The 10,326-nt window shown below is 39.5% G+C and overlaps 3 protein-coding genes across 3 annotated transcripts; 2 read left to right on the plus strand and 1 right to left on the minus strand.

Annotated features, from left to right (window-relative positions):
• The first annotated feature begins 1,239 nt into the window (after nucleotides 1-1,239).
• On the plus strand, nucleotides 1,240-5,674 carry LOC104823148 (cytochrome P450 90A1-like). The gene is made up of 8 exons (XM_010554577.1): nucleotides 1,240-1,919; nucleotides 2,208-2,357; nucleotides 2,454-2,702; nucleotides 4,279-4,365; nucleotides 4,600-4,678; nucleotides 4,954-5,060; nucleotides 5,146-5,273; nucleotides 5,414-5,674. Exons 1-8 carry the CDS (start codon nucleotides 1,341-1,343, stop codon nucleotides 5,532-5,534), a joined length of 1,500 nt encoding a protein of 499 aa, XP_010552879.1. The 5' UTR covers nucleotides 1,240-1,340; the 3' UTR covers nucleotides 5,535-5,674.
• Nucleotides 5,675-6,290: 616 nt separating this feature from the next.
• On the plus strand, nucleotides 6,291-9,231 carry LOC104823149 (PHD finger protein ALFIN-LIKE 2). The gene is made up of 5 exons (XM_010554578.1): nucleotides 6,291-6,595; nucleotides 6,702-6,734; nucleotides 6,949-7,171; nucleotides 8,250-8,370; nucleotides 8,768-9,231. Exons 1-5 carry the CDS (start codon nucleotides 6,502-6,504, stop codon nucleotides 9,017-9,019), a joined length of 723 nt encoding a protein of 240 aa, XP_010552880.1. The 5' UTR covers nucleotides 6,291-6,501; the 3' UTR covers nucleotides 9,020-9,231.
• A 67-nt stretch (nucleotides 9,232-9,298) lies between these two features.
• LOC104823151 (transcription factor DIVARICATA-like) lies at nucleotides 9,299-10,320 on the minus strand. Its single transcript, XM_010554579.1, has 2 exons — nucleotides 9,977-10,320; nucleotides 9,299-9,856 (listed from the first exon to the last, which is right to left on the minus strand). Exons 1-2 carry the CDS (start codon nucleotides 10,288-10,290, stop codon nucleotides 9,505-9,507), a joined length of 666 nt encoding a protein of 221 aa, XP_010552881.1. The 5' UTR covers nucleotides 10,291-10,320; the 3' UTR covers nucleotides 9,299-9,504.
• Between the last annotated feature and the right edge of the window lie 6 nt (nucleotides 10,321-10,326).

Below are 10,326 nucleotides of genomic sequence, written 5' to 3' on the forward strand. Positions count from 1 at the left end.
TATATATATTGTAATTTGACATTTCTATAGCAAATAAATCCCATGGCACAGAATTTTGTAGGCCACTATCAAATTTGAAACCACTTTTAAAACTATATATATACATATATATGTGCAATTTTTATATGATACATGCAGCAATTTCTTGGACAAATAATTTGTCATCTGCTAAAAATTCATGAAGGTAAAAGGAATCAATGTCACTCTATACATGTCAGATTAAAGAATTCTTATGCAAGTACATTAATAAAGCTCGTCATTAGCTACTAACCAGAACATATAAGCACACATATACATATATATATATATATATATATAGATATGGTGTCTAATTAAAAAATTTATAAAAAAAGGTCATGGAGAACTCATGAATTTGGGAATTGGTGAGAGAGAGAGAGAGAGAGAGAGAGAGTCATGTGAAGTGTTCATAAGCAAGATGTGGACCAACAATGCACATGCTCTCTCATTCTTATGAACTTATTGATCGACCAAAAATGTCATTAATATATATATATATATATATATATATATGAATAGCTTTTTCCATTGTTTTTCTAATTGAATTTTTTTCCAAATATTTACAATTTCATATAAATATAGTTTAGAATCTCTTTATCATAAAACATTAAATCTATTCAATTTATAAATTAATAATTTTAAATTAATTAGTTTCTAGTGGAATTATTTTTATTTTAAAGTATCATAGTATTAGCTAATATATTTTTTATAACATACTAAATTTACATATAATTATGTATTGTTTAATTATTGAGCTTTACATAGAAATAATTATTTATGAAAATTATTAAAAAATATTACTGCAATAACTTTTTAACTGTATATTATTAAATTTTTTTAATACAAATCTTTATTAATTGTTTCAGTCCTATACTGACTCATTTTCTATAAAAATATAAAACATTTTTACCATTGTTATCATCTCGCAAACCCACAAAAAAGTGAATTTGGATTTGCATATTTAAAATATGGATTTAGACTATAAATTTGGTCAAACCATGCAAGATATTATTTTAGCTAGCTAAAACACTAAATGGATATAAATAATGTATTGTCATACATATTAAGAAGGGATATTAAAAAATAACTAATGATTTTAAAAAACAAGATTTTGCAATATCCTATAATGATGAAAGGGCCCTACGTTTTAGCAGAAACCCCTCGTGTGCCCACCCTCTCATCCATTAATACTCCCACACCCCTCTCTTCATATCCTCTTTAACAACTCATCCCTTATTTACATACACCTATACATACACTCCTATACATACTCTGTATCTGTATCGCTCCCTCTGGTATATATATACAGCTCTCTACATATCATGCACCTCCTCACCGGCAACTCAATGGCGTCGACGACGACGCCGGCATCTTTCTGTTCCTCATTCTCCTCCACCTTCGCCGCCCTGTTCTTGACCTCCGTCGCCGCCGTCCTCATCCACCTCCTCCGCCGTGCGCGTTGCCGGAGGATGGGGCTTCCGCCGGGAAATCTTGGGTTGCCGTTGATCGGAGAGACGATGCAGCTGATCGGGGCGTTCAAGTCTGGGAACCCCGAACCGTTCGCCGACGAGAGGGTGAGCCGGTTCGGTCCGATTTTCTTGACCCACGTGTTCGGTGAGCCGACGGTTTTCTCGGTAGACGCGGAGATGAACCGGTTCGTGCTGCAGAACGAAGGGAAGCTGTTCGAGCGGTCGTACCCTGCTTCGCTCTGCAATTTGCTTGGAAAGCACTCTTTGCTTCTGATGCAAGGTGTATTGCATAAGCGTATGCATTCTCTAACCATGAGCTTCGCTAACTCGTCGATTATCAAGGACCATCTCATGGTCGATATCGACCGGTTAGTCCGGTTCAATATGGATTCTTGGTACGGTCGCGTTCTTCTCATGGAGGAAGCCAAGAAGGTAAGAATTTTTTTTTTTAAAAAAAGACCAACCTTTTCCGTTTTTGTTTTGTCGCATCAAATGGGTCGATAGGAGAAAAGAAACCCACTTTATGTGTGTGTGTGTTTTTTTTTTCAAAATGAAAAAGAGCCGTACCGAGTTCGTGACTCAGTGAGTCGTCGGACCGAGTCGCGACCGTGCAGTGGACGCATGCATGGTCTTGCTGGAGAGACAGAGCTCGTGTTCTTCTCCACAAATGTTTGTGTATATGTGTGTTTATAATGATATATACATGTGTATTGATTGCAGATAACGTTCGAGCTGTCGATGAAGCAGCTGATGAGCTTCGATCCAGGGGAGTGGGTCGAGAGCCTAAGGAAACAGTACCTTCTCGTCATCGATGGATTCTTCACTGTCCCTTTCCCTCTCATCTCCACCACTTACCGGAAAGCCATCAAAGTAAAAAAAAATCACGTCATTCCCCAAATTACTCTGATAAAAACCCTAACTCGATCGAAAAGACTAACACAGAAATGATTTGATTAACGTGTGCAGGCGAGGGGGAAGGTGGCGGAGGCGTTGACGGTGGTGGTACGCCGGAGGAGAACGGCGGCGGCAGAGGAGGGGGAGACCAAGAAGGACATGTTGGGGGCTTTGCTTGCGGCGGAGGACGGATTTTCCGACGAGGAGATCGTCGATTTCTTGGTGGCTTTGCTCGTCGCCGGCTATGAAACCACGTCGATGATCATGACCCTCGCCGTCAAGTTCCTCACCGAGACCCCGCTCGCCCTTGCTCAGCTCAAGGTAAATCTCTCTATTTTACTACTATTATCTAATATTATTAATTATAATAATATCTCTGCTTTTTATGAAGTGTCGTGTATATGTTTGTGTAGTCATCAACCTTTTTTTTTCATGAGTTGGATTTGCGAATCCATGAGCAGTTAAGGTTTCGATGATATCACCGTCAATCAAAACATCAAAACGAAAAACATGAATAAAAAAACAAAAAAGGGGTAAAACTTCTTGGTAAAGGTAAAAAAAGACACCGGTAAAAATTAAAATGTGTCACTTTATCAAAAATCAAATCTACGACTGTATTATATCATTTATATATTGGACAGGAAAAGGTCAAAACTTTTGGCCCGTCCATATATATATATATATATATATATGCATCTTGTTTAGTTTTGTCGTTGATATGGGTGATGATTAATTTTCACTATATATAAAGTGAAAACACATAAATTATTCAGTTATTTTAATTCACATATTTTTTGGGGGGCTAAATGAAGAGGGGATGGTGTAATTCGTAAGTTAGTGGTGGGTGAAAACATGCATTTACAGTGGAAAAAAAACATGGAATGGGGACACAATGATGTTATGGTTGGCATCTGGTTGAGGGTAATTTTCAATTTCTGTCTCTGATATTCTCCACCATTCATTCACACGGTTGTCTCTCTTCATTACCCTATCATCATGTTGTGAGGCCGGTAGACCGGTTTAGTTCGGTTTATTCCGGTTTTGACCTTCCAATTCAGGGGGTAAATGTAGTGTTTATCCAAAAGAAATGGAACTGTTATATATAAGTTTATAGCGTCTTTGGATTTTTTTCTACTGTGTCCAATCATTTACATGGTCGCCCTTGTGGAACGGGAGGGTGAATATTTCTACCGTAAAACCGAACCATACCGGAATGAACCAAAATTAAACCGAATTGGTTTAATTAAACCGGTATGAAAGAACGATTAGACAGGTGAAAAGGAGGAGGACAGCATAATGATGTCTTTTTGGACTAACTCCATGCATGCATGTCTTTATGTCTTCAGTCTCACTGTTTTGACCACTTTTGTCCCCTTAACCCCCACGCATGATTTTACCTTTTATTACCACGTTTCTTCTCTCGCTTGTCCCAATATAATTTGGGAATATCGCCAAAAAAATATATATAGATTTTTTAAATTTAATAAATAAATATATGAATTTTTAATTTTATATAAAAATATACAAATTTTGAAAATTTTGCGTAAATTAACAAAATCATTAGACTCAATTTTTTTTTATAGGTGCATGCGAAATGTTTTTAAGCTTGTGTGTTTTATACAAATTTGTGTAGATTTATACAAAATATTTCAAAGTTTCCGTGTTTTTATACAATATCAAAAGTTCATTTATTTATTGCCAAATTTAAAAAGTAAAGTTTTTTTTTCTATTCTCCCATATAAATTTGGTAAAAAAAAAAGAGAGTAAAATATTAGGAAATATATGTTTTATTACATTAGATTATTGATGTAAAAAAATTTCACAAACAAGGACGAACCGTACGGTTTTATGTAAATATTCATAACTGAACTCGTTGCGTGAACGTGAATGTGAACAGGAGGAACATGAGGAGATTCGGGCGAAGAAGATGGACTCAGTGAGTCTGGAATGGAGCGATTACAAGTCCATGCCATTCACTCAATGTGTAAGCCCAACCATACTTATATCCATCCGGTCCGCTCGATTCGATTCGGTTTTTACAGACAAAACTATTATTTTTCGTTAGAAATTTGGGTTTTTCGGTTATATTTATATTTGGTTTTGGGTTTGGTTTTTTCAGAGAAACTATATCAACTTGGTCTGTATATATTCGGATCATATATATATGATTATATATTATTCAATTCTGAGATGGTTACCTATTGATTGATTTATTCAGGTGGTTAACGAGACACTACGAGTGGCTAACATTATAGGCGGCATCTTCAGACGGGCAACGACCGACGTCAAGATAAAAGGTACGTGTGAATTTTTTTTTGGGTAACTGGAAGTCTTAGATTCGAGGCTTAGACTAATCCCGAGGTCGGGAACAAACCGTATGATTGGAATTACGTTTCCTTCCCCGTTCGAACTCGGGACGGAACAGACGCTTTGCGTCCCGATTTCACCGGTTAAACTATCCAACTTGTTACATGTAAAAATATTTTCTTACTCATGAATGTAGATCGATAAATTAAATGCGTGGTCGATCATATAATGATGCTAATGTTTTTTTAATATATATATATATTAGGTTATACGATTCCCAAGGGCTGTAAGATATTTTTGTCGCTCAGAGGCGTTCACTTAGATCCGAACAACTTCAAAGACGCTCGTACTTTCAACCCGTGGCGATGGCAGGTATATATACACATACAATCCCGGTTTTCGTCCCCCGATGAATTCGTTAGTTTTGCGTTTGACCCGAGCCGTTGATCGTAAGCAGAGCAGCTCGGTGACCACGAGCCCTCACGTGTTCACACCCTTTGGCGGAGGGCCACGGCTGTGCCCTGGTTACGAGCTCGCTAGGGTTGGACTCTCGGTTTTCCTTTACCACATGATGACCAAGTTCAGGTATCCCATAATTCTCGAGTTCATATTATTAATAAATTCGTATGTTTTCTATTCGGTTTGAGTTTTCCCCCGAGTTAACCTCGTTCATGGATAGCGAAGATCGGTTTTCTAAGATTGGACATTGTCGGTTTTCCGAGCAGTTGGGTTCCGGCAGAGGAAGATAAGCTCGTGTTTTTCCCGACGACGAGGACGCAGAAGCGGTTTCCGATCATCGTGAGTCGCATAGATCGCTCGAAAGGCGACGTGAATTCGAAGAAATGATAGGACGGGGTTTTCGGACGTTCTTCGTTTTTTTTCCTTCTCTCGTTTCTTCCTAGAGATGGATGTAAGAGGTGAAACAATAAAAAAAAATGTTTACTATGTTGAAGCCTAAGTCTGTAAATAAAACTTTTGTTCCTTAATTTGTCCAAAAATATAACTTACAATATGAATCATGAACAAAAGCTAGGAGAAAATAAGGAGATAAAAATTGGCCTTCATATATATAGTTTTTATATAAAAAAGTAGAATTATAAGAAATGATAATTATGAATAATGATACCAATAGAAGAACAAAGTAAAAATCATAAATATTGAATGTATACTTCTCTCGTGTGAATGTATGTTTTTACTGACATTTAACCTCGTTTTTTTCATGTCGGTACCCGAATTTACTTACATTTCCGTACATATGATATATAGGTACATGTATGTATGCATATATTCACGTGAATTAGGGCGACAATTTCACATTTCAGAACTATTTAATTTTTTCTAAAGGATACGATTTAGTTCAATTACAATTTTACATATTTTTCGATTAGAATCGGTTTTGGCTATTCGATTATTAATCAAATCAATTATTCGGTTACGGAGCAAACAATGTGACTATCAAAACGGCGCCGTATAATGAGATTCTCGTGGGTTATTTTTCTTCTCCTCTTCTAATGGGCCCAGTACAGGCCCATGTATAACGATGAAGTGAAGAACAACACTAAGCCCAATAAGAGCCCAAATAAGTGGCCTTGATTTAAAAGCAACGCATCTTCTAATTTGCCAAACCTTCTCGCTGGCGCAAACCAAACAACTGAAGAATCACTTTCTTCTTTCTCCTTTCTCCTCTTCCATGGGTCTCTGAAACATCCTTTTGCTGACTTCGATCTGTCGTTACCTTCACTGATCCACGCCATTCTTGTACGTCGATATACCCGAATATATATACGGTTGTATATCTCCTTCCCGTACAGCTATGGCCGCCGTTTCCTCTAACCCTCGCACCGTTGAAGAGATCTTCAAGGATTTCACTGCTCGTCGCTCCGCTCTTGTTCGCGCTCTTACCAAAGGTACAGCAAACCCTTTTCCCGTTCTAATTCCCAGATTTCGTCGGAATGCGTCCTCCTTTTGGATTTGGATTTTCTCTCACGGCGTTTTCGTTTTCTGTTTTACCAGATGTGGATGCTTTTTACTCGCAATGCGATCCGGGTAAGCTGTGTTTTTCTGCCTTTTCCTTGGTACTTTCTGATTTTTGTTTGTCTTCCGAGAAAATCCTGTGGATAAGCTGCAGATTAAAATACCCATTCTCTCAGTTTAGTTAGCTTTCCCTGAAGAGATTTGATCCTTGTCATGTAAAAGTGAGATTTGTGACTGTGCCCTCTTTTTGAACTTCTCCATTCATGTTTTGGTTTGTGGGTTCTAGAGAAGGAGAACTTGTGTTTGTACGGACACCCGAATGAGTCGTGGGAAGTGAATCTCCCGGCGGAAGAAGTGCCGCCGGAGCTTCCCGAGCCGGCCCTCGGAATCAATTTCGCAAGAGACGGAATGCAGCGAAAGGATTGGCTTTCCCTAGTTGCAGTCCACAGTGATTGTTGGTTGCTCTCCGTGTCTTTCTACTTTGGAGCTCGGCTCAATCGCAATGAGAGGTATTGTATTCTGTATTCATCATGCTCCATTCCATTCAGAATTTGTTGTTTTGGTTGCTTGATTTCAAATGTTCTTGTTTAAGCAAGCTTCATCACCAACTTCAATCTTGTAACTTGTTCTCCTTTTGCTTTGTTTCATTTGGGTTTTATTGTTCTTGAATGTATTGATGTCGTGTAATGTCGGGTGTTTATGGGATCTTTTGTTCTTCATCTTTCATGCTTGGTGTTTTCTATCCTGTAATGTTTTTAATTATTGCTGTCTCTGTGATTCTTTGAGAATGTATGGGATATTCTCCTTTTCCTGTGTCACACTCGGAAGGAATGAAGCTGTTGCATGTGAATTCCAAGGAGTTTGTGAAAGTAAAAGCTTCCAAAATAAAGATTACTTGTAGCATTATTGGACGAGATTGCTGTCAGATAGCTGTTACCCCGATTATTTTGGACAGTGAATTACTGTACATAATCATGAAGACCAACAGAAGTGAAAGGTGGTCCAAGTTGATGATTGAAACAGAAGTCAAATCACGGCTTTTTTGGTTCCTATGACTAGGATGGTCTTGTTGTGTTTCTCATTGGTTGATTGATCAATTTGACTGCCTTCTTCGTGATCAACTTCTCTTGACATTAGATGGGCCGAATTCTAGGTTCAATCAAGCAACCGGGCTTTGTTCTAGCTAACCCAGAAAGATCACTGTAGCTCTAGTGATTTCAGTCATGCTGTGTTTGTTTGTCCTTCCCTTTTCTGAAATTGAACTTTCTTTCTGTAGTTTTGTTTCTCTAAGCCCTAATGAATTCGGTTGTGGATGGATGAACCTTTTGTGCAGTATCTAGAAAGTGTGCTTCTTTGGCACTATGCTCCTCTCATATATTTGGTTATGGCTTGGCAAAAGTTGAAGCATATTTGGCTGAGGGGAGATTCCTTTGGGTCGTGTTTTCTTGATAAACCATCTTCTTGAATCCTGTTAAGCCTTAGTTTCCCCATTTATTGCCCATGTCTCTTCCTTTCTGTGTTTTTAATTGCTGATCAATGTTACTCACGCAATTGCGCCCGTGAACTTATACACCTTTCCATGGCCAGGAAACGTCTGTTTAGCCTGATCAACGATCTCCCGACCCTCTTCGAAGTAGTGACCGGAAGAAAGCCCATCAAAGACAAGCCAAGCATGGATTCCGGTAGCAAATCCAGAAACGGCACCAAGGTACGTTACAACCTTCCCATATTATGTTATGTCATCCAAGCGATAAGCTCATCATCGGAAAACCCAGAAAATATGTGTGTACTATCAATACTGATTGAGAAACGCAGATTAAGGATTTGATTATGGAGCTCCTTCCACTCCCCCTTATATTCTAACCACTAACCGACCGTAGCTAAATAAAAGTAACCTAGGAATAGTAAAGCCTTGAGATTTCAAGCCCATTAACTCTTCTCTATCACTCCAGTCTCATGGTATTTGTGTTAGAGTTTGGTTCTCTACTCAAAAGGGTTGTGGCATCTGGTTTTTCCTCGGCAAAAAGAGAATAAAGGCAGGAGCTTTATCATTCTAGAGATTATGGGGTTCCCCTAAATAACGATGGTATTCAACTTTTTTGCAGAGATCAATAGACGGACAGGCAAAGAGCAACACGAAATCGATGGAAGAGAGCTACGAGGACGAAGAAGACGAGCACGGGGACACGTTCTGCGGAAGCTGTGGGGGGAACTACACGAATGACGAGTTCTGGATATGCTGCGACGTTTGTGAGCGCTGGTACCATGGAAAATGCGTCAAGATAACGCCAGCTAAAGCCGAGAGCATCAAACAGTACAAATGCCCTTCTTGCTGCTCAAAGAAGGGGAGGCAGTAAATCTCAAGAACAAACTTCCTCGTCTTTACCATCCTACCCATTATATAATATTATCGATTAGAGACAGAAGAAGAAGAAGAAGAAGGTTAGCTTTGAGGATTTGTAGCAGCGAGAACTGTATTTGCCGGTTTCTACGTGTATCTTTGTAGGTCTTAAAAAAACACGTCACGTTATGTAAGATTTTGATTTTCATAGTTTAATCATTTTTTTTACTCGCGTTATATCTAATTACTAGAGTTTAATTATGATTCTAAATCGATTAATAACTATTTAAAGTGATTGCCAAATCCGTGTCACGCGATTCCTTTCCTAAAAGGGGTTTACAGAAACATGATTTTTTACTGACAAAGAGCCTTTCTTTCTATACACTAATGTCATGTCTGAATCCAAATAGATACGAGAGACATGTTTCTATTTTTGTTCCTTTATCTACCGAAGATGATAAACCACCTTTTCCTACACTATACTTCATCTCCTTCCTTCCGCTATGGAAACCTGAAGCTCTGATCACGTGGAAACTGTGCTTGGCCGTGGAAGTCACTTTGAGGCAGCTGAGGAAGAGGCGACTGTTCCTGGGCTGACTCGGGCTGAGCCGACCAGGTCCACTCGGGACCAGACATGGCGGCGACCATGTTGTTGTTGTTGTTGTTGTCGACGGTGGTTATGGTTATGTCGTGAATGCTCGAACGTTTCCTCTCCTTCTTCATCGAGGTTTGCCTGAGGAAATACTTCTGGGCATGGCTCGCCACCTGTGTCGGCGTTCTTGTCACCACGACGTTCCTCGATATGCTCCTCCAGTCTCCTTTCCCGTATTTCTTCAGCCCGATCAGAAACAACCTGTTCCCAGTTTCACGATCATCAGACACGACAATGGCGATCTTTCTGTTCTGTTCAAACCAAAACCCTAATCCTTGTTTCACAATCTCTGTAACAGACCAAAAAAAGAAGAAAACATACTTGTGTTCGTTCTCTGTCCATGGAGTCCCCTTCTTCTTCTCTGTATCACCGTGTTTAGCCCTGAACGAGATCTGAGCCGGGGCTGAGTCCCAACTCGCTGCCGAGTCATCGACGTAGTCCGGCATCTCGACTCGCCCGGAATCGATCTCGGATACATCATGGACCAACGCCTCGTAATGCTCTCTCACCTCCGCCGGCGATTTCCGCAGCTTCTCGGCGATCCTCTCCCACCGATCCGGCAACGTTTCCGGGAAGATGACCAGAGACTCCTCGAACATCTTGTCCTCCGTCCTCGTCCACTGGTTCGCCGCCATAGCCACCAAAACTTCAGAAACCGTCGAGATCGGAAG

The sequence above is a fragment of the Tarenaya hassleriana genome, unplaced genomic scaffold, assembly GCF_000463585.1.
Source record: "Tarenaya hassleriana unplaced genomic scaffold, ASM46358v1 Cleome4, whole genome shotgun sequence".
Classification (NCBI taxonomy): Eukaryota; Viridiplantae; Streptophyta; class Magnoliopsida; order Brassicales; family Cleomaceae; genus Tarenaya; species Tarenaya hassleriana.